Below are 21,325 nucleotides of genomic sequence, written 5' to 3'. Positions count from 1 at the left end.
AGGAAGAGGTGAGGGGTATAACATTTGGCATTGTCTAGGGGTTCACTCTCAGGACGCTCTGATTTCTGACCTCCCGCTTCTTACTTACCATTTAAAACACATCCACACTTTTTGGTCGAAGGGAACTGGCGGCTGATCTGACCGTAATAAGATCACCTTTTAGAAAGGACATGACCTCTCCTTTGAGAATGAAGCCTGGGGCAGCTGCTCTCTGGGCACAGCTTCGGCAGCTGGCTGGTTCTACTTTTGGCCAAGGTTATCACCAATGTAATACAGCTGAGGAACATGGCTGCTTTCCCTTTTCTGTCATAGTGAAAGCACGCCAATAGAATAGCATCTGCTGTGAAGTCCATCCCAAGTAGGAGGACTGTATAGCATATTATGAGACAAGACAATCAAATTTGATCAAAACATTTGAGGAGCATGATGGGAGATAAAGTCCTCCCCCTGATATCATCAAACAGAACAGTGTTTTTTTGGGGTTAAATATTTGTTTTGGCGAGCTAGCCAGGCATTTTGAAAACGGTAACCTTTAACACATTTGCTCCCAAAAATGTATAAATATGTTCTATTTCAAATATTACCCAATATTACCAAAGACGTATTTATACGTTTTTATGTTTTGTTTTGTTTTTTAATACTAGAGCATACAGAAAGCTTCGATGCAGCCTCTGAACTGAAGAGAATGCTTGAAGCAATGTTAGTTATTACAGAAACGGTCAGCAGGTGGCAACAACCAGGACCATGTTGCAAAAAGCTCTTTCCCCTACAGTTTAAAACAGATTTGTAAATAAAGAAGATTTTTTTTTTTTTCTGGAAAAAATAAAAAAATAATGATGAAACTTACTCTACCATGACCACTGTCATGGTCTGTGTTTTGGTTTGTTTTATTGGTCATTTTTTCCTAGTGTGTCCCCCTTTGTCAATGTCTCGTCAAGTTTTATCATGTCCTCCTGTGCTTGTCATCCCGGTCCCTGGCGTCAACCAATCAGTGCCCTCAGCCACTTGTGTCTTGCCCCAGGTGTGTCTTGTTGTGTCATTAGCGTGTGTGTATTTAGTCTCCTGTCTCCCCTCTGTCTGTGTCGGTTCATTGTCATTTTCCTCCTGTCATGCTACCAGTTTTTGCCTTGTTGTTCCCACCACCGTTTGTTTTCTCTTGCCATTCGGAGTTCGCTTTTGTTTTGTAGTAATTAGAGTCCTTTTTGTACATCACCTTTGCCTCCTTGCCCTGCTTCCCTGCGAGTGGGTCCTCCACCAAATTTTGCTCTAATGCTAATTGCTGAAAAACGGAAACATATAGAAATATACTTTTTTTCTGATCAAAGAAGAGACTCTATTCTTTGTTTTGGTAGGTTCCGTGTTTTTATAGCAATAGAACACAATATTCTGTGGACCTTGCAAAATAAGTCAAAATGCGGTAAAACAGCAGGGAGAAAAGGGGGTTGTGTCTGTGAAAATGGCTGGGAGTGAATGAGTTAATGAAGTTTACAGGAGGAAACTTGTATTTTTTTTTTATTAAAAAATGACACCTGTAATTCAACATAAAATGCCTCTGCCAAATCTTATATTGGGGTCTAAGTAACTGAGCAATAAAAGAAAAAGGGGGTCTTCAAAGCAGCACATAGCGTCCACGTTCAAAAAAAAAAGTGACCACCCCACCAACCACCCTCTCATCCCCGCCCCTTTACTAAGAGCCTACGACCTGTATATATCTAATCTGTATGCATTTACAATAGCCTGCTTGCGAGATGGGAGGGGCAAGATGGCCGCCCTGTGGCTTCAACGGCTTGTACAGGCGTGTACTTCCCATTTTGCTTGGAAAAATGACTGAACGAATGATACGCGAATTTAAAAAGTACTTCTTGTACAGATAGAAATAAACTTTTTTCCTGATTAAAGAAGAGACTTTTGTCTTTCTTTTATTAGGTTCCATGTTTTTATAGCAATAGAACACAATATTCTGTGGGCCTTGCAAAATCAGTCAAAATCCATTAAATCTTTCACTGCCAGACGTTTTCAGAAACGGGTTGTCCCCAGTGCCAGCCGATTTAAGCATTTTGACTGATCTTTCAAGGTCCCCAGAAAATGTTGTGTTTGGACTATGGAAACACACATAAAAAAAAAAAAATTGGATGACGTCTTTAAACGTCAGTGGCAGTGAAAGAGTTAAAAACAGCCGGGAGCGAATGGGGTTACTTCAGTGTAAATGGCTAGGAGTGAATGAGTTAACAAAAAATATATATATATATATATATTGACGTAAAGATATTCAACTTCTTAAATGCACCACAACCTACGAGACAATAATACAACTATGCTGGATATTTTAAGGCCTATGAATGATGATGTCTATTCAGAGATGAAATGTCAAGGCTGACTATGCAAAAATTCGTATGTGTGTCTATGCTGAGCAGACTGCATAATCTATTAATAATTCCCCATTTCATTATTTGTTTATTTGGATTCCGTGCCCACCTTTCCACCCAAGCGCGGCCTAATGGAACCTACACCTTATTGAGGTTGCCAGTGTGTAGTCGTGCCCACTAAAAAGCCCAGTGGTGAGTCATTTATAATAACATATTTCAATGCAATATAAACTGAATCGGTACCAAGGGACTCTGCAATATAAGAAAGTCAAAAAGGCCTTACAGTGAGCACAATGGCACTTTATAGCATGCAGCGTTTTCTTCTTCCCATGAACTTGAAGTTGGCGTAGAGTATTAAAAATATGTGTATGTATTTTTTTTTTTTTGCCTCACTTTGGTTTGTGTTGAGTCAGAGTTGGAGTTTTTACTTACATTGAAAAGAGTAGCAAGCTCCACCACCACCACAGGATCACTGGGTTGCAACTCCGGCCGAATTGTCACTGTCAGGATCTTGGAGTTGAGCACCGCAGGTTGTCTACAAAAGATTGTACTCCTTTTAAATTGCAATTTAGGAGATAGAAAAATACAAAACATATCAGCATTCAGTACGTGGCAGAGAATGAAAAGCTATCGCAAGTACAACAGAGAAGGCGTAAGGAGATTCTTGGACATAATGTTCAATAGATAAATGGTTTGTCACTGATCCCGGAGTGACCTGAATAAAAATAACCCATACCTACAAAAACACAATATCTCACGAAGACAACCAGCTGATATATTTGTTTTCTCCAGATGAAGGTTCCGTGCAAGATTTAGGATGCATTAGGACACGCATCCATTCAAAACTTGACTGTACATTTATACACTGAGATAAAAAAAAACAGAAGCATCGGGGGGGAAATGCGATGTTTGTGGATCTCAAACATCCGTCTGGTAACTATGCAGACACAAGGAGAGAAGATAAGCAACAGAGACAATATACGAGGAAAGACGGATGGGAAATTGGCGCACGGAATTAGATAGGGAAGAAAGAGCAGAAGAAAGGGCACATAAATAGAAAAGGTATTGAGAAATACAAGGCGAGCGCGTAGCACGATGAAAAGTTTTCAAAAAGAAAAGTTGCATCAAAGAAAAAGTTCAGAATGGGAGTAAGAAAAAAATAATGTATAGAGTAGCTTGCTTGGAAGATGTGAATTACTTTTCGACAGTGAATCTAATGAGCTCCACTCACATTGGCGCTGGTAAAATATTGCCCAATGTCCTGTACAAGATGGCTCCGATGACATAATACATTGTTGACTCGGAATCGGTCTCCGCCTCTGCAACACACAAAGTTTAGCAGCGTATTAGCCAAAAATGTGGAAGCGTTCATCTTCTTTTTCAATATATTGATCCACTTTGCTCTGCAATTGTGTGGGCCAAGTGCATTTCAAATGAATTATATTCGGCAAAGTGCGCATAAAAGAGCAAAAAAAAAATCTGTCAAGTTTTTATTTTCATTAGGGCCTGAGGAGCAATTGCTGAATGTCTCTGTTTCTGTAGAAATTATTATTATTATTATTATTATTATTATTAGACATAATGATACACAATTTTGAGGGCCTAAACATGGACACAAACTTATTAAGTTTGGCATACACAACGGGCCTGAGGGGGGGAAAAATATATATATTGAAGTTGTCATAGCAAGTACAAAAAAGTTAGTCCATAAAACTGCTGGCTCAAAAACAACCCAATCTGGGCCAAAAATCGAACTGACCCACTAGATTAGGTGCATTGGACCCAGCTTTGGGTTGTTTTGTACAAAATCCGGGTCCACAATTTTAAGGGTTTAGGTCTATGAAAATTGAGAGAAACGTGTAGCACCCCCAGACGTACAAAAAAGTATTTGGGCCAAGTGCATTTCAGATGAATTATATTCGGCAAAGTGCGCATAAAAGAGCAAAAAAAATCTGTCAAGTTTTTATTTTCATTAGGGCCTGAGGAGCAATTGCTGAATGTCTCTGTTTCTGTAGAAATTCTTCTTCTTCTTATTATTATTATTATTAGACATAATGATACACAATTTTGAGGGCCTAAACATGGACACAAACTTATTAAGTTTGGCATACACAACGGGCCTGAGGGGGGGAAAAATATATATATTGAAGTTGTCATAGCAAGTACAAAAAAGTTAGTCCATAAAACTGCTGGCTCAAAAACAACCCAATCTGGGCCAAAAATCGAACTGACCCACTAGATTGGGTGCATTGGACCCAGCTTTGGGTTGTTTTGTACAAAATTTGGGTCCACAATTTTAAGGGTTTAGGTCTATGAAAATTGAGAAAAACGTGTAGCACCCCCAGACGTACAAGAACGTCTTTGGTAGCCATGCTCTAAAATGTACAGGAAATGAGATATGAGTATTTGAAAGTATAATTTTGTGATACAAGATAAGTTGTAGTGATGAGTATTAAATGCCTGAAGAAATCAACCAACATAAACACCGCACAACAAATATATTTCAATTCCAACTGGCCCCTCAATGCCACTTATTGAAAGTCAAGGTTTGTTGTCCTGTCGTCGTCCTTATACTAGCACGCCTCACTGTTATTTCCACTTTCAAACTCTTTCATCCATCAAAGCCTCTTGCCTTACAACAATCCCTTCTGTGTTATATCATGAGAAAAATATGCCCTACCAAGGACAAGTTGTGTTCTTCTGTAAATGTCATTTTGTCTCTAGTGTGAGGAACGGGGGGGTGAGCGAAAGAAGCATACTAGATAAGTAAAAGTTCACACGCTTGGATGCCTTCCCTCATTTGCCCTTCTGGAAATAATGGAAAAGCATCACCTGAGAGGTGAGGAGGGTGGTATTTTTGTGTTGGTATCGTTCGCCATGGGGGATGTGAAAAAAAGACGTTAATGCGTGAAGCGCTAAAATATGACGATTTCCTACCAATTTCAGTATTTACTGTTTAACCCTGGAGAACCCAAGAACTCTTTTCTTCTTTGGAAAATTATGAATTATACATTAAATGACTGCTATAAGTTCACTGAACACCAAAATATATGTTTTTTTTCCCCAATTTTAACCCTTTATTTCCTAATTTAGGATTAGGGCGAAATTTGACCCTTTGGGATTTAGGGGTATCATTTCGAAAAATCTGAATAACAAAAACTGTCAGTAAACTATTTAGAATTTAAGAAAATAATCAATCAAATACACAGCTACATTGAACAATATCATTTTTTTGTTTTATTTGTTGCATTTTAGCCATCTTGTCTCCACCACTCTGGCTCATGTAAGTGCAATATTCATCCACTAGATGGCACGAATGCAGGGGTCAGAAGTGGCACTCTGGACTTTTGAAGTTAAATTTGTAAAAAAAAAAAAAAAGGTCTTTGTTATTTGAGTAGCAGAATTTATAGGGGCCAAATTTGACCCCGTGGGTTCTCCAGGGTTAATGTTAATAGTCTCACAAAAAGAGATCATCCTCCCAAATGCATACATTACATCAAACCGGTGACTCAACCACACTGTTTCATTAGAGACTGGTTCATGAAAACCCTTTCAAAACGCATGTTAATTGGAAAACATCGGTTCAGATCATCTACAGTAGTTTTGTATTAGACTGAAACATTCAAAGGTTGTCAGAAATCTATTTTTGCTCTCAAAAGAACCGAGGAATATGTTACCCAACTGAGCCGAATGATCACATTTAATGAGCTTAGTTAGACTCAAACAATAATGGACTCAGGATTGATTGACAAAGTTGTCTCCCAGTATCAGATGAAAGATGCCCCAGATTGTCACACAGCAACGCTTCAGATGGTTACGTAAAACTCGGGTGGATCAAACTAGTTCTGGAAATTGGCCATAATTTAGCTGTCGCTCCCTCATATCCTTGATATTATATCACAAAGTTAATTCAGTCGGTCGCAGGCATCGTGTTAGGCTACCGCAATTTGAGACATTTCTGTAACTCGCAATCAACTTCAACACCTGTTGATCGCTATTTTGGCCAATGCCTCGTGAACCACCTGCGTCAGCTGCCTCATATGATTTGCCTTCCGCCATCGTTTTCCATTTATCCACTTTCGGGTTTGTGAGCGTACTTGGAAGTTCACCTCTAATTTGGAAGTGATCCGTCTCATCCGTTTTTCTCTTGTAACAATATCCAGAAACGTTTGATACAGTCTCTTGGCGCTTATAAAGCTCTACATTATGTGTGATTCCATTTCCCAGGTCCATATTCAGTGAAGTATTTTACACAATATGATACCAAACAACACAAAGACCACTTCTCACCCTTTAACCCGTGGGCAGTATTTTATTTTGAAATGGCTTGGTCAGAATCAACAAAAAGACAAAAAATGGTCACAATAACGCCTAGGGGTTAAATAGGCAAAGTGGCTGATTCTAAGCTTGAATCTACCTGGAATACTAAATAAAAACCCACGTTTGACCACATGTGGAAGAGTTAAACAACAATCCTAGCTTCTGCTCAGTGAGGCGATTTATGAATCTATCAATAGGCTGTATAATGTGCGCCAAGCGGTCTGTAGGCTTTCATGAGCATGTTCTAGCTGTCCATCGGCAGGTGTTCATTAGGAGTTAAATGAAGCAAACTAAACTGATTGCATCCGTGAAGACCTCAACTTATGACCTGTCAATGGGGAGAGACCAAGTACCCAAACTGGCAGCGGTATTAGATACAATAATTTACTAAATGACCTAAATCAAATCATTGTAACACACCATAACTCACTAAATAAATAAAACCTAAACATTCAATTTGAAATTCAATTCAAAATATTTATTTCATTATTTAAAAGAAAAATAAATGAAAGGGGACAGAAAAAAGAAAAAGTTGTGATATCTGCCCACTAATCAACACACACAAAAAAATAAAGAAAGGAAAAAAGGTCAACACAAACTAAATGACAGCAAACAGTCAAGATGCTATCAGAGTAAAAATTAAACAAAATAATTCAATAGAAAAATCTTGTGCAAAATTTTTTTTTCCAGTAATTGTTCTTTTATACATTTTTTAAAAATACAAATGGACTGAGATGATTTAGTTTTAGAATCCAATTATTATTATTATTTTTTTGTATTTAGGTTTGGAAAAAATATCTGTTCCTCTTAATTTGTACTCACTTTCCCCTTTTTTTTAATTTGATTTGCAGAGTTAATTGGTAAGATTGCATAATGGGCTTTGTAAATTTTAAAACGGTTAAACTCCGTTTATATGTTATCTCATAAATTCATTGCCATGCTTCCACAATAATGGCTAGTGGGGGGAAAAAAAACGACTGGACCAAGCACGGTCCTTAGTCGGCAGCTACAGTATTTTTTTTAGCTTTTTCCAGAAGTCTTAAAAACCATATGTGACTGCCAGCTTGAAAACAAACGGTAGCCCTGGAGGAGATTAGCTTGGATGCTTCGATAGCAAGCGAGTGAAGATGTCTCTTTAAAAGAAGGGCTAGGAGAAGCGCATAAGACTTCTCTTGAAGGAATGGCTGCTTTTACTCTGGCTGCTTGTCAAGGTTGGTAGTTTACTCTTGTACTGCTTGTGTCAATTGATCTAGCTTTTCCAAACACTCGATTGGCTTGTCGGTTAATTCAAACTAAGCGTTCAAACACAAAAGCAACCATCTGAATTTTGTGTGTTGGGTGGGGGGTTAATTTTGTGATTTATTTGTTTCAAGTTTCCAGGTTAAAACTCTAGCCTCTATTTTGGGCTAAATGCCACTTGTCGGCTTTTACGCTTAAACTCGTCAGCTTAATGCATTCATGTAACCAAAACAACAAACGGTATATTTCACAATTGCTGTCACCAGCCTGTAAGCAGGTGGTGAGGTCCTCCGAGGTCAAAATAGAGGATGTTGTGAGCACCAGTCAAAGGGTCACTGTCATCAGAAAATGTCAAAGGGCTCAGACAGCTCTGTTCTTTCGGCCTTTAGTTTCTCAGAACTGTAATTTAGGCAGCAGTGCGAGACAGGAAGTCAGACAGAGTAATTTCCTGGGAGAGGTAACCTTCCTCTTTTTTTTTTTTTTTTTTATTGGCCCGCGTCTGTCGATTCTCACACAGCTTTCTTGTCTACCTGTTTGACGCTACTAACATAGAATACGAGGGTTTATTCTAAAACCATGTGAAAAAACAGTACATTATTTATTTTTTATAATTATTTATTTTATATATATATTATAATATTTTATTAATACAAATCAGATCAGATTTATAGGCCAAGTATTTAAAAACACAGTCACAACCCGAAAAAAGACAGAATGGGAAGCCTGGCGGTTCGCTAATTAGCGCCCCAAATTTCTTAGATGGAAAAAAAAAAGGTAGGAGGTAAAAAACAAGGCCCAATCGGTGCACAATTTTGTCTGCAACCTCCTCAGAAGAGCCTTCATAGACCCATCAAAAGCTGTCTGTCTGCTTCCATGAAACACATTTGAAACAGGATACATTTTCACTGCATGGGAAACACTTCTTGCCCAACTAAACATTGACTGAAGAGAGTGTTGTGTGGTGTGATAACAGTTCCCCAAATCGTGCCGATAATAGCTGAATCTGATCCAAATTGTGTTCCCGAGCTTTGTTTTGAAGCCTCACTGTTACGAGACTTCTGCTGGATGTGAAATCCGCAGTTTTAGAGAGCAACATTTTTGGGAACAGGCATGAAAAGAAAAGAAGAAATATGACAGGGTGTCATACAGAACTTGCTGACATATAAAATCCTGCTGTTGTGGAAGGAAAGCCGGTCACAATCATGTACAGTATTTTTATTTCTGCTCTGGTTGTTCTTAAAGTGCTGTATAAATAAAATGGAGTTGAGTCAATGTAGCCAGCCTCAAACTTTTCATACAGTAATTGTTTTTGTGTCTCGCTACCTTCATTTGGTACAGTAAAGACCTCCTTGGGGATGTAGAGCTTGTCCTCTGCTGTTCTGGCCCAGTCCTTCATTCCCCTCCGGCCCTTCATGGGGAAGTTAATATCACTGGAAACCGCTGACACAGGCTCTCGCTGGATGGTTATCACTGTGCAAACAAAAGACAACATTACTTAAAACTTACCACTGTGTAAAAAACGCAGATGTGGCCCCGTTAATGAGATGGCAAGAATAAAGCCAAACGTGATATGAAACTGATGTGTAAAATAAAACAAGGTACCTCACTTTCTCATGTGAATAGTTACGCAATACTTACTAAGGTTGCTGGTAATCACCAAAAAACTCTGGAAAGTCTTCTGGGCTTCGCCAATGAGATGAATGAAATCTTCTAAAATTCTCATCAACAACGCAGCACCAGGGGCCACCTGCAAATGAAGGGAATTTACAAGGTGGTAAGCAGGTAGTAGGTACCGGCCGATTCTGACGGTATGTTTACCGTGAGCAAATATATTGCTGAATCGCGGTAATAACATCTATAAAATGTCCTTTTTCAGAACATTTTTTAAACAAAATATAGAATATTTGGTACAGAACGTGTACCATGTTAAGTTTAAATAAATTCTGTTTTAATTCTGCTTAGTAAGTCAGAGTGTCCCATCATTGGTGAGCTATTTTTAGAGCAGACCCATGCCACTTATTTTGGCATTGGGGCTAACTAATACCCGCTGGCATTTTTTATTTTTTATTTTTTACATTTTAGAACAATGCACATTAATCAACGCAGCAAAAAGGCATCCGAGGTTGCACAGTCTCTCGTCTTGCTCCCTTCCTTCCTCCTCTGTGCGTAAGTGTCCACCCCTCCCCTCTCTGTTCGCTGCAAGCAGCTTATCACAGTCTTAAAAACTGGTACTCAATTTTATTCCATTGACTGGTCACAAAAAAATACAACCATCTGGTTCCAGAACTTTTTTTTTTTTTTAAGTAAACTATGCATCTACTTAAAATATTATTGTTTCCAGATTACTTTATTGTGAGCAACCACCTGATAAAAATAAATTTGAGTAAACTCAACACATAATTTTTTTCAGCCCAAACTGAATACCACGTGATTGCGTACAATAAAATCATCTGGACACAGAAACATCTTTTAAGTAAACGAATAGTTTACTTATTTTTATTTTTTTTATCTAGAGCCGTATAATTTTATTTCATGCAACCACTCGATAAAATTAAATTGAGTACCATTTTTTTGGAGTGCATTTTGTGCCCTGCTTTGAAGTACCCTCAAAAATAGAAAAGAAGAGCTCATTACTGGTAACAGCCAGTATTAGCAATAATTAAAACTTTTTTTTTTTCTAAACTACGGTAAACCGGTAATCGGCCTATGCCTAGCTAGAAGAATGAAAAGTGCATTAAGTATTATCCACATTTAGTAAAATACCATGTTTGTAATGTATTTATGATGTCCGGATTGCATTATAAATACATTGGGGTCAAACTAAAAAACGCATTCATTCAGCGAGATCTTAGGCTACCGCGCACACGAGAAATCTACAAGCTTTACCTGATGTAGATCTTCCCACTTCTCAAGGTTTTCCATGTCCAACATATAACTGATTATCTGGAAGAATTTCTAAAAGCAAAAACAAAGAGCGGCTATTGAAATTGAAGTACGAGAGAACATTCCTCTATTTCGTTTCTCGGGCTTCTACGCTGAACGCTTTTGCTCGCGCCTACCTGCACGTCGTCAGGAGCTGGGATGTAGGTTGCTCTTTTGAAGGTGTCCGTCACATTTCGCAAGATCTCCGTGGAAAAGAGAAGGTCGCCACTGTAGTAGCTCCTCCTCTGCAAGAGCTCCAGGAGACTTCTTACGATCTGAGACATGCCCTCACCAGCCAGGGTCCTCTGACCCTTCGCAAGATGCTCTCGTAACTTCAGGTGAGAAAGAGGCAGACGGTGAGGGGGAAACAAGTGCACGGTACGGGCAAAATTGTTTTTATTTTTTTTTACCACAACAGACATTTATAAGGTGCTTAAAAACTGAGAAAAATATGAACATGGTAATTTCTCTTGCCTATGCTTAAAATAGGCAAGTGGAAAATTGGCCTGAAGCACTCTCGGGCAAAAATTGGATCTTGTCACTACGGCGAGGAATAACTAAAGCATAGCACAATTTGTGTGTGTGTGTGTGTGTGTGTGTGTGTGTGTGTGTGTGTGCACGTTCGTGATGTGCGAAATGCAGAGTGAGCGGAAAAGAGAGAGAACAGAAGATAACATCAATCAGCGAAAATTAATTATTGACTCACGGTATTAATGGAAGGTTGGAACAGAAGGTAACAGTGCAATCAAGTCCTCCACTTCACAATCTCTAACCCCCCCCCCCCCCCCCCCCCCCCCAACAACCACCCCAAACCCGACCCCCTTATAATCTCCTTTGCCATAATCGAGGAGAGGGAAAGGTGGAAGTTCACGGAGCAGGGAAAGTCTGGCTGATGAACACATTCATTAGCTATGTTCATTAATTGATAAGTGTGAGCGCAAAGCCCTGGAAAAAGCTAATTATAGATACTGGAAAGCCTGGAATAAAGACGAGTAAACTTGTGAGAGCTCCACTTTGTGATTTTTAAAGATGTCTCAATCTCATAAAATACATGTTTGATGTTAGAGCGCAATCATAAAATTAGACACTGCACGAATGACGCTTAAATAATCCTTCTCAGATTGCGACTGTGCGAATTTTCCATTGACTGATGAAAATGATGATCGAGAGATAGAGAGAACTTACAGATATGTGTAAATATCTATATTCAACTGAGATGCATCTGGCGAAGCTCGGAGGACCCCAGAAAGCAACTCCATTATTGTCCAGCATGCAACGACGACTAGCAGATCCTAAAAAGGAAACAAGCAGTTTAGTATCAGTTTTTACGGTTCTTCTCTGTGGAAGGGATATAAAAGTTTGTTATTGTTTTTTTTTTTTTCACTCGATACATGTGGAATAGCAATGATTCGCATTCTAAAGAGTAGAATTGTAACTAATATCAATTCACATACATTTACATTAGACAAGGAGTACATGTACACCATAGACTATATTATTATTATATAGACGAGCTGGCTGACTAACCAGTAGCGTTTGTTGGACACTTGTTGTAAACGGTTTCTCCGGCCGAAGCTCTCTTCCACGACATCGTGAGGAGGTTCTCGTCTTTACATATCTCGTGAGGAGCTGCGAGTGAAGGTGAGAAAGAAAAAAGGGGCGATCAACAGTGGCGGAGTTCCCAAAAAAGAAAGTTCACCGTACTGTACACAAACAAAAAATACGATCATCTACTGTTAACATGTTGAAATGTGAACATACAAGCACAAAATTTGAACCCGATACATATAGAACTGGAAGTGGGGGTGGAAAAAGTAATTTCTGGAGTTTCCCAAATGGTCGCTCCCTGATACATAATAATCAATACAGACGCTCCCCTACTTACGAACATTCGAGTTATGAACAACGGTACATACGAACATGTCTGCGCGTACAGTATGTCAAAAAAATGTTCGGAAAGAGATGCTGTAAGTTAGATTTTGTATGCGCGCCTTTTTCCGAGTAGTTTTCTTTCCGCCGCACCGAGCTCACCCAGCATTGGAGGCTCAGCAACGTGTCGAGGAGGAAGAGGAAGAAACGCCTGTCCCCATGAAGGAGGAAGTAACTTTTAAAGCGCATTCCAGCGACGACGAAGACCCTCTCATGATATAAAATCCTCCTCTTCCTCCTCCTCCTCCTCCATCATCTCCTTAAGCATCGAGTACATCTTCCAAAAGTAAGTTAAACTTCGTCCGTCCGTCTTCTTCCGCTTATCCGGGGTCGGGTCGCGGGGGCAGCAGCTTTAGCAGGGAAGCCCAGACTTCCCTCTCCCCAGCCACTTCAGCCAGCTCATCCGACGGGACCCCAAGGCGTTCCCAGGACAGCCGAGAGACATAGTCTCTCCAGCGTGTCCTGGGTCGTCCCCGGTAGGACATGCCCGGAACACCTCCCCAGGGAGGCGTCCAGGAGGCATCCGAACCAGATGCCCGAGCCACCTCAACTGGTTCCCCTCAACGTGGAGGAGCAGCGACTCGACGCTGAGTCCCTCTCGGATGACCGAGCTTCTCACCCTATCTCTAAGGGAGAGCCCGCCGGCTACCCTACGGAGGAAACTCATTTCGGCCGCTTGTATCCGGGATCTTGTTCTTAAGTTAAACTTCATTTTATTTATATTATTACGTACATGTACATACTGTGTGTGTCTCTCGCTCTCTCTCGCTAACATACGTAGTACAGTACAGTACTGTACGTATTCTCTCCATTTTATTAAAAGTTTTTTTCAGTACAAACCAATGCAGGTTACTTGTACCAGCCTTAAACATACTTATATAAACCTTCAATATACTTATATAGGCTTTAAACATAAATTATAATACAAAATATAGCGCTGAAGCAACTTAGCGCCTGTATATGTGTCACATGGAGCCAATCCGCTTGACACCCAAAAAACCTCACACTCACACTTAAAGGTAAAAAAAAGTTGTTGTTTTGACACCAGAACCTCCCAACTGCGAGGCATATGTGATTACTAGTGATGGCAAAATGAAGCTTCATGAAGCATTTGCGATACTTTTTGACTCCCCTAGATGGTGCTCTTGGTTTAAAAATAAAGGCAAGTGCAATAAAAATGGATTACATTTGCATTGCATCTTTGAATCGTGAGTGCCATCTTGAGGAGTCGCAAGTGCTTCATGAAGCTTCATTTTCCTATCACTAGTGATTACCACTACCCCACAAAAAGACGCCCTCACAAAAACAAAATTCTAATCAATGTTCTTCTGCAGCCGCTATCATTTCAATTTGTTTATACATAGCCTAGTGTCGGTGTAATTGCCCCAGTGCAGCATCTTGCTCATTCCCTCCATCTTAACCTCCCCTCTTTCATAACCCTGATGAAACAAATGCAAGAGACTACAGAGTGCTCTGAAGATATTCCGAAGGGGGGCAGAAAAAAATGAAGCGAGATGAAAAGAGGGGCACGGGAAGACAATATGATATTCCCCGTGAAATGCCAACAGAAATGATACTCGTCTTGGCCTAAAAGTGGCTTGAGAGTTGTGTTTTCTTTCAAAACAAAAAGGGTGTGGTGAGGCTGCACTAAGAGCTTCATCACTTGCAGCCTGTCGGAAATCAACGCCAGCCCATGTGGCACTCGGGCTTGAAAACAAAAATACGCTCACACACACAGCTTCTGTTTGTAGGCTTATTTAAGCATGCTGTGGGGCGGACGCGTCACAAAATGCACCAATTGCCACAGTGAACATGTCACCCGAACATGGCATACATGGAATGGGAAGGAAGAAAAGAAGCATGGCAGGAAGTGTAGAGTAAAATCACACATCCACAGTATCAATGATGGTGTTACTAATGAATTTCCCGCTTCACGAATGGCATGATTTGGGCACATGAAAAGCCACAAAAGCTCATCGAAAATGAATTTCTAAAAAGACAACTAACCAGGGCACTTCTTTTCATTACAGGACCGAACCTCCTCTGCCGAGCCCTCGCATGGGTATCCTTGTTCCCCGTTGCCCTCACACACCCTGGAGCGCCGCTGCCAACCGGAGTCACATGTCTTGCTGCAGAGGTTCCACGGGTTCCAGCTGCCCCAGTTACCCCCGCCTGAGTATAAAAGGAAAGGAGGGACGTGGCGGTGTGGGTAGAGAGAGTAAATTCTAGGTTACCATTATACGATTTGTGATGGAAGACACAATGAGCCCATTCTAGGACTAGTAAAACACAGTAATATTCTTTTCCCTAATGGATCCCCCCCCCTGAAAGCCAAATTGGCAACCGACCCAGATCTCGCTGCAAACCAGTGATTAATATATCGAGCAAAAAAAAAAAGGAACCGGTGGGTCGGACCAATATGTGCAATATGAATTCACATATGGTGTTCCACAGGGTTCAATTCTGGGGCCTCTACTATTTTCATTCTATCTGCTGTTCCAGGCTTCCATTTTAAGAAAACAGTCATGGTTGTTTTGAAGTGCTCTGGAGTTGAAATGAGTCCGAACTGCATGATTTGCAATGCCAAGTTGAGCAATTTTAGTTCAGCACAACTAGCTAGCAAAAGTAAAGGAACGCTTCCTTAACTCATTCACTCCCAGCCATTTTCAGTGAAGCGACACCCTTCGCTCCTGATTGTTTTACTGGATTTTGACTGATTTTGCAAGGCCCACGGAATGTTGTGTTCTATTGCTATAAAAACATGGAACCTACCAAAAGAAAGATTAGAGAATATTTCTGTCTGTTTCCTTTTTTCAGCAATTAGCATTAGAATATAGCTAAAAATGTCATTATTATTCACAAATCTGTTCAAAACACTGGGAGGGGCTTTTTGCAACATGGCCCTGGTTGTTCTCTTGTACTCTGCTGCCACCTGGTGGCCGTTTTTGTAATAACTACCATTGCTTTAAGCGAGCTCTTCAGGTCAGAGGCTGCATCAAAGCCTTCTAATGTTTTGCACGCCTTACCAGTGCATGACGGGTTGGTGCACTCTCTGCTCTCTTGATGGGGGCCCTTACACTCGGCCCACCCGTGCACGGATGCGCTGCAACGTCTCTGCCTCTGCTGGGTGCCCGTGTTACAGGAGACGCTGCATCTTGACCACGGGCCCCACTCCAACCACTTGCCCTCCACTGGCCCCGTGGAAGTGAGGCGATGCGGAAATCGGGATGAAATGATACGGTTTTTGTTTCGGGTTGAAAGGGAAGGGAGTAAAGTAAGAGGAAAAAAAGACAAGAGAGCAAAGATGAAACAACTCTCGCTAAAAAGGTATAAAACAGGTTAATAGAAAGAGTAAACAGGGTGCAGGTGTTTTTGTTGATTCTCATAAACAGCATTTTTAACAACACTGCTTCGTGATAAATATTTAAATCTGTCGCGAAAGACCTAACAATTCCTTTTTATGTCGTGATTTAAAGAGTTCATACACAGTGTTGCAGTATTTCCTGACGGCTGTTTGTGCATTAATAGATATATTTTAAAAATAGATACATTTCGCTACAATCCAGTACTGCCTGTCAAATTATCCACAAATACCAGAGCTTAACCAAAGCCTGGTGACGTGCATCATGCAATAAAGCTCCCACTACTGATCTGTGCTAGAAAAAACTAAATACCCCAAAAGCCCCCCCATCCCCCCCCCCCCCTGAAAATTGCAATGATCAAGGTGAGATGGTTTGTCATGGTCTTGAAAGCTAATAATACGTTGGGTAATTGAGTGTCAAAGAAAATAATGCTGTGGACTGGCAGCATAAGTTTGGCTGGAGGTAGACAAAGACAATATTTAAAAAAGACCAAAAAAAATTATTTGGAAACAGATGAAGTACTGGCTGTCAAATAATTGATCAACTTTTTTTAAATTACTTTTTTTTTTTTTCTGGAGCTCTGGAGAATTTTCTACTGAGCTCTCCAGAAAAAAAAAAAAAAAACTTTTTTAAATTACTGTATCAGATTATGTTACGCTTATGATGTCTTGTGGCCGTTTGTTTGTTTTTTTCTGTTCAGTTGAGTGGTGGTGATTGTGTGTGTTCCTCCCTGATTGGTGGCCCTCGTCCCCAGCTCAGGCCACCAATCGCACTGATTGCCACATTTGTTTCAGGTGTGCTAGGTGTGTTTCGTCTCAGCACCCAGTCCCGTGCCGTCCCTATACCTCTTTTGTTTGTTTTGTTTCGAACCACTGTCTTTTGTGAAGTGCACCCGTTCGCCACAGGTCGTTTCACGTTTGTTTCATTATCCACGATCCGTACTTAAAGTGTCTTTTACGCAAGGGGATCACGGGAATGCCTCCAACTAAAATATGTTCGTATAGTTCGGGATGTTACGCGTTCTTGGGAGCAATCACTTTTGGATGTTCAATAAACTGTTTGAGAAATATAGCTTTAGATAAAAAGTGTTTTTGTGGCACAACTTGCCCCCAGTGTGGCGTAGGTTGTGCCATTATTCAGAATTCAGTGGGGTGCCATTGACAACTGAGGTAAAAAAAAAAAAAAGAAGCATTTTAATCTCACAAATGATAATACTATATAAAAGGAAGACACATTCAACACAAAACTTTGATTTGAAGGTTTCAGAGGTCTTTTCTTCTTTCATTCTTATTCTTTTCCTGTTCAGCCTTTTTATCTTTTCTTTGTTCTCCATCTTCTCAGGTGTGTCAGTCACAATTCTTGTTTTCCCTTTTTTTTTTTTTACAATTCTGTTATTTCTTTCTGTGGATTTTGGAAAGGGAAAAATAACTTCTGAAAACACATAACCCAAGTGAATAGAAAAAACATATTTGTCACTTTTTTTTCCTATCCCTATATTTTGGGGGCTCCGTCCCATTTCGTTTATTTGTCTTGAAGTAAAGTGTCTGTGTGTAAGTGTGCCCTATCTTCGCCATTCCCTTGCTCCGTGACATCAATTATGATACCAAATTAGAATACAAATAATTCAATCATCTCAGTAAAATAAAAGACATCCTTTAGAAACGAGGACAAATGCAATTAAGTTGGCTTATGAATACGTCAAATGCATACATTTTTCTGTACGACTTATTGTCAGTAGGATTGTTTGGAGCCTTCGATTATCTCTGATTATAGACATGTCTCAAATCTGTCCTTTTAACCAAGATTGTCAAAAAAAGTGTTTTTAATCAACTCCACTAGAAGTTTTGAATCTGATTGCAAGGCTAGAGTATAAACAGTGGGGTACCTCAAGGGTCAATCCTTGGACCCCTTTTGTTCAGCCTGTATGTGCTGCCCATGTGTCAAATTCAAAATAATCGAAAGTCAATGAAATGTTCCTTAAATATCCCAAAACAATTTTGGAATGTTTAAAAAAAGATGAATGGCAGTAAAAGGATGCAGTATTAAAATATTAAATTGATGTTTGACTTTTATTTTTACTGTCTACTGCATGTTAAATTTACATAGCACTTTTTATGATGTTTTCCAGCACATAACGTGTGCCTTTGCTGCCAGCCAGTGTCAGAACAACAATCAATAATACAAAGTGTCTCAGTGTTGTTAACAACTTCTCTGTTTTTTTGTCATATTTTACAAAAGAAACTCAGTTAAATCAACTGACATTTAAACTTTCTTTTGGCAGAAAAGAGCACAATAGCCTCAATTTTCGAATGTCGTATCGGCTCAAATGATATTTTCTGGCAAGAGAAAATTGGAGAGTGAAGTAAACATATTCGTCTGTTACTCTGAAGGTTTGAGGGCGGTGGTGCAATTGCCAGTTATTGATTATTTGGTCCAACTTGCTAAGGCATCTCTGTTGGAGATGACAAATGATGATCGCTGTGAATTCCAAGAACTCCTACTGACTGCGAAGCGACTTTTTAAAGACTGATAGAAAGCAATCAAATGTGCTCATAAAAGGAAGTGAACCCATTAGAATAGCCTGGTGTGTAATATTTGCATGTCATTCAATTCAGGAACCTGCTGAGAAGTAAATCTAAGAAGAAACACTAAAGCAATTTGATACAAATGCTACCCATAAGGGGTTCTTAACATTAGTATGTGTAACGTTCATGTGATGGCAAAAGTAATCAGTGATATAATATGTATCTGCATAATATTTATCTTACGGCAAACACCTCTAAATTTAATCCAATTGATGCTGCTAAAATAGATTAAAGAGGAAGAGGCCAATTAAGCTAAGTGCAAATCTACACTGGTATTAAGACATGTATGCATTCGGAAAAAAATGATCATTCAAAGTACTTTTTGTCACCGAAAAAAAAGCTGCTATTCATCATTTCAAAATTGCTCTGTCTTTGAACTGTGAAATGCACATTGCATTAATGAGGCTTTTCATCGTATACATGTACTAAAAGTCTGACATTCCTCATCCTCCCGTTTCTGTAATGCCACAAAAAATAGGTACAATTAAGCCTTTTTCCAATGTCACTAGAAGCAGCATGTTAAAGCACTCAAGTCCATTTGAAATGTATTTATAGTTATTTTTACCAAACAAAAGCCATATCAGAAATAATGGAGCAAAAACATTCAAATGTAGTAACAATGGCAGGCTCCAGTCACAAAGAATGATGCAATAATATCCAAAAGCTATTTTCTTCTGGTGTCATAAAACACTTTGAAGTTATTTCCCCCCCATTTTAATGTCAGTGCTTTCAAAATGAATGTCTTTTAAAGGGCACAGATATTGCACATGCATTAAGTGTACCTAATAAAGTATAAAAGCAACTTTTTTTTAAGAGCTTCTGAGCAGTGCTGATGTTTAAATATCTGCTGAAAAAACAAACTCTCCAACTATATAGCAGTTCTATCATAGCTACAGTGATGGTCTTTCCTCAGAATTGGAAAGAATAAGCCCATTTTGTACCGAAGACATCTTAATACAGACGTTTCAGATGGCCAGTCTCAACCCGATTGGTAGTCCTGTGGTGCCCCCGACATGAGAATTAGACGGGGCTGTGCCTGCAACTTATTGACAATGTGCAGACCTAATAGGTAATCTTGGAGTCAATAGCACAAAAGCAGACGCGCCCCGCAATCCAAACCGAGCCAACCGTGAACACAACGTAAAGAATCGAAAGCAAAATTCTTATCAATCCTGTAGGATGGCTAAACATGTGCACACGTGAGCTGGCACCTCACTGCTTTTTTTTTTTTTTTTTTTTTTCTGGAGAGCTCAGTATTGTTCATTCGGTAATTTTACCGATTTGACATATCATTGCTCTCCTTTTTTTTTTTGTATGTGGGTGATCATCTGTATGTGCGTGCGAGTGTGTGTGTATTCATTAGTTCACCTAAAATCTATTAAAAAAAAAAATCCCATACCGTTCCCCTAAACCGAACACTTCCAGCCAGAGTCGTGAGGCCGTCAGGAAACCCGAGGAAGGACCAAAGAAAAGAAAGGAAAGTGAAATCCAGCACCGACCAGACACTACCCACCAGGCCACCAACCAGAGTCCTTCACCCCAGAGACATCTAAATTTCAACAAATCAGGGAGACCTCGAGAGACCAAAGGAGGCACCTCACTGCTGATCACAGACGGATGGAAATGGAAATTGAAACTCTGGTGTGGTTCTTCGAAGCGGCGAATATGAGTAGGCAGGAGTGATCAGCCGGGTATGCCACGTTCACGTTGTTGAGGGTCTTTTGCTCAGATTTAGTTATAACTGTTTTAGTTTCCTCAGTAGAGCTTGGTGAGTGTATTGAATGAGGTCTGGGGAGGGGGCCTCGTCTGTTTCCACATCAATGGGCTAGTGTTTGGAGTTGAAGTCAATGTGTATTGGATGATATGCTGTAAAAGTGTAAAAAGTCTTATGTACTTCCGGCTGTCGTCATGTGTATTGAACTCAGGGTTTCCTGGGGAGGTTTCAAGATAGTATAAGAATGCTGTGAGTCCGCTGCAACTACACACTTGTGAGAGGAACTGCAGCCATTTGTCTGTAAACTTGCTTGTGTCCAGAATATTCTGTAAAATAAATCCTTCGAAGGACCTGTTCACCGATCTCCGGTCTGTATTCAGAAAATCAACATTCTCTCTACCCGAACGAGAACGAACACGCGGAAGACAAAGATAGTCTTCTAACAATGTGTCAATAAAAAAATGAGGAATGAACTTGCAATATTGGTCTCCGAGTGTGGAGATCCTGTTAGCCGTATAAAGCAAAATTCCATTTTTAAGAACTCAGCAGAGAAAACAGATGTTTTCAAAGTGTAGCTATTTTTTACGGAAGGGTCGGTACTGTAACATCAAGTGTATCAAGTACAGCGTTGTATAATTCACGCTCCGGAAATGTTTGAGTGAGTATAGGAATGTTTAGCCGGCTAAAAATGAGTATTATATTAAGCTGTTGAGCAAACAGTCAATTAAGCCCATCTAGGCAGTGTATCAATGTCTGTTGTTATTTTTTCTGTAGGCATCTGACACCATCCTAGCAATACGCCTAACCAGATAGCTAAACCCTCTTAGGTTAGCTTAGCGCTAAGCTAGCCGGTACAACGGAACACAACCTGTGTTCTGCCGTTTGCCA

At 39.9% G+C, this 21,325-nt stretch overlaps 1 protein-coding gene across 29 annotated transcripts in view; it reads right to left on the bottom strand.

Moving 5' to 3' along the window:
- adgrb2 (adhesion G protein-coupled receptor B2) overlaps window positions 1-21,325 on the bottom strand; it is a 190,896-nt gene that overhangs the window by 66,792 nt on the left and 102,779 nt on the right. For 28 of the 29 annotated variants that reach the window (XR_013289058.1, XR_013289059.1, XM_077549631.1 and 25 more), the window contains 10 exons: window positions 15,803-15,967; window positions 14,784-14,948; window positions 12,375-12,476; window positions 12,033-12,139; window positions 10,985-11,179; window positions 10,812-10,880; window positions 9,564-9,672; window positions 9,249-9,395; window positions 3,598-3,685; window positions 2,799-2,901 (listed from right to left, as the gene is read on the bottom strand). Coding sequence is in view for 27 of the 29 variants with exons in the window: in XM_077549631.1 (XP_077405757.1) it covers window positions 2,799-2,901; window positions 3,598-3,685; window positions 9,249-9,395; window positions 9,564-9,672; window positions 10,812-10,880; window positions 10,985-11,179; window positions 12,033-12,139; window positions 12,375-12,476; window positions 14,784-14,948; window positions 15,803-15,967 (1,250 nt within the window). In the remaining 2 variants the exon portion in view is untranslated. The remainder of the gene's footprint in view (window positions 1-2,798; window positions 2,902-3,597; window positions 3,686-9,248; window positions 9,396-9,563; window positions 9,673-10,811; window positions 10,881-10,984; window positions 11,180-12,032; window positions 12,140-12,374; window positions 12,477-14,783; window positions 14,949-15,802; window positions 15,968-21,325) is intronic. The other variant, XM_077549654.1, reaches the window with a different exon arrangement.

Source organism: Vanacampus margaritifer, chromosome 17 (assembly GCF_051991255.1).
Source record: "Vanacampus margaritifer isolate UIUO_Vmar chromosome 17, RoL_Vmar_1.0, whole genome shotgun sequence".
NCBI lineage: Eukaryota > Metazoa > Chordata > Actinopteri > Syngnathiformes > Syngnathidae > Vanacampus > Vanacampus margaritifer.
This window is presented reverse-complemented; position numbering and strand designations above follow the sequence as displayed.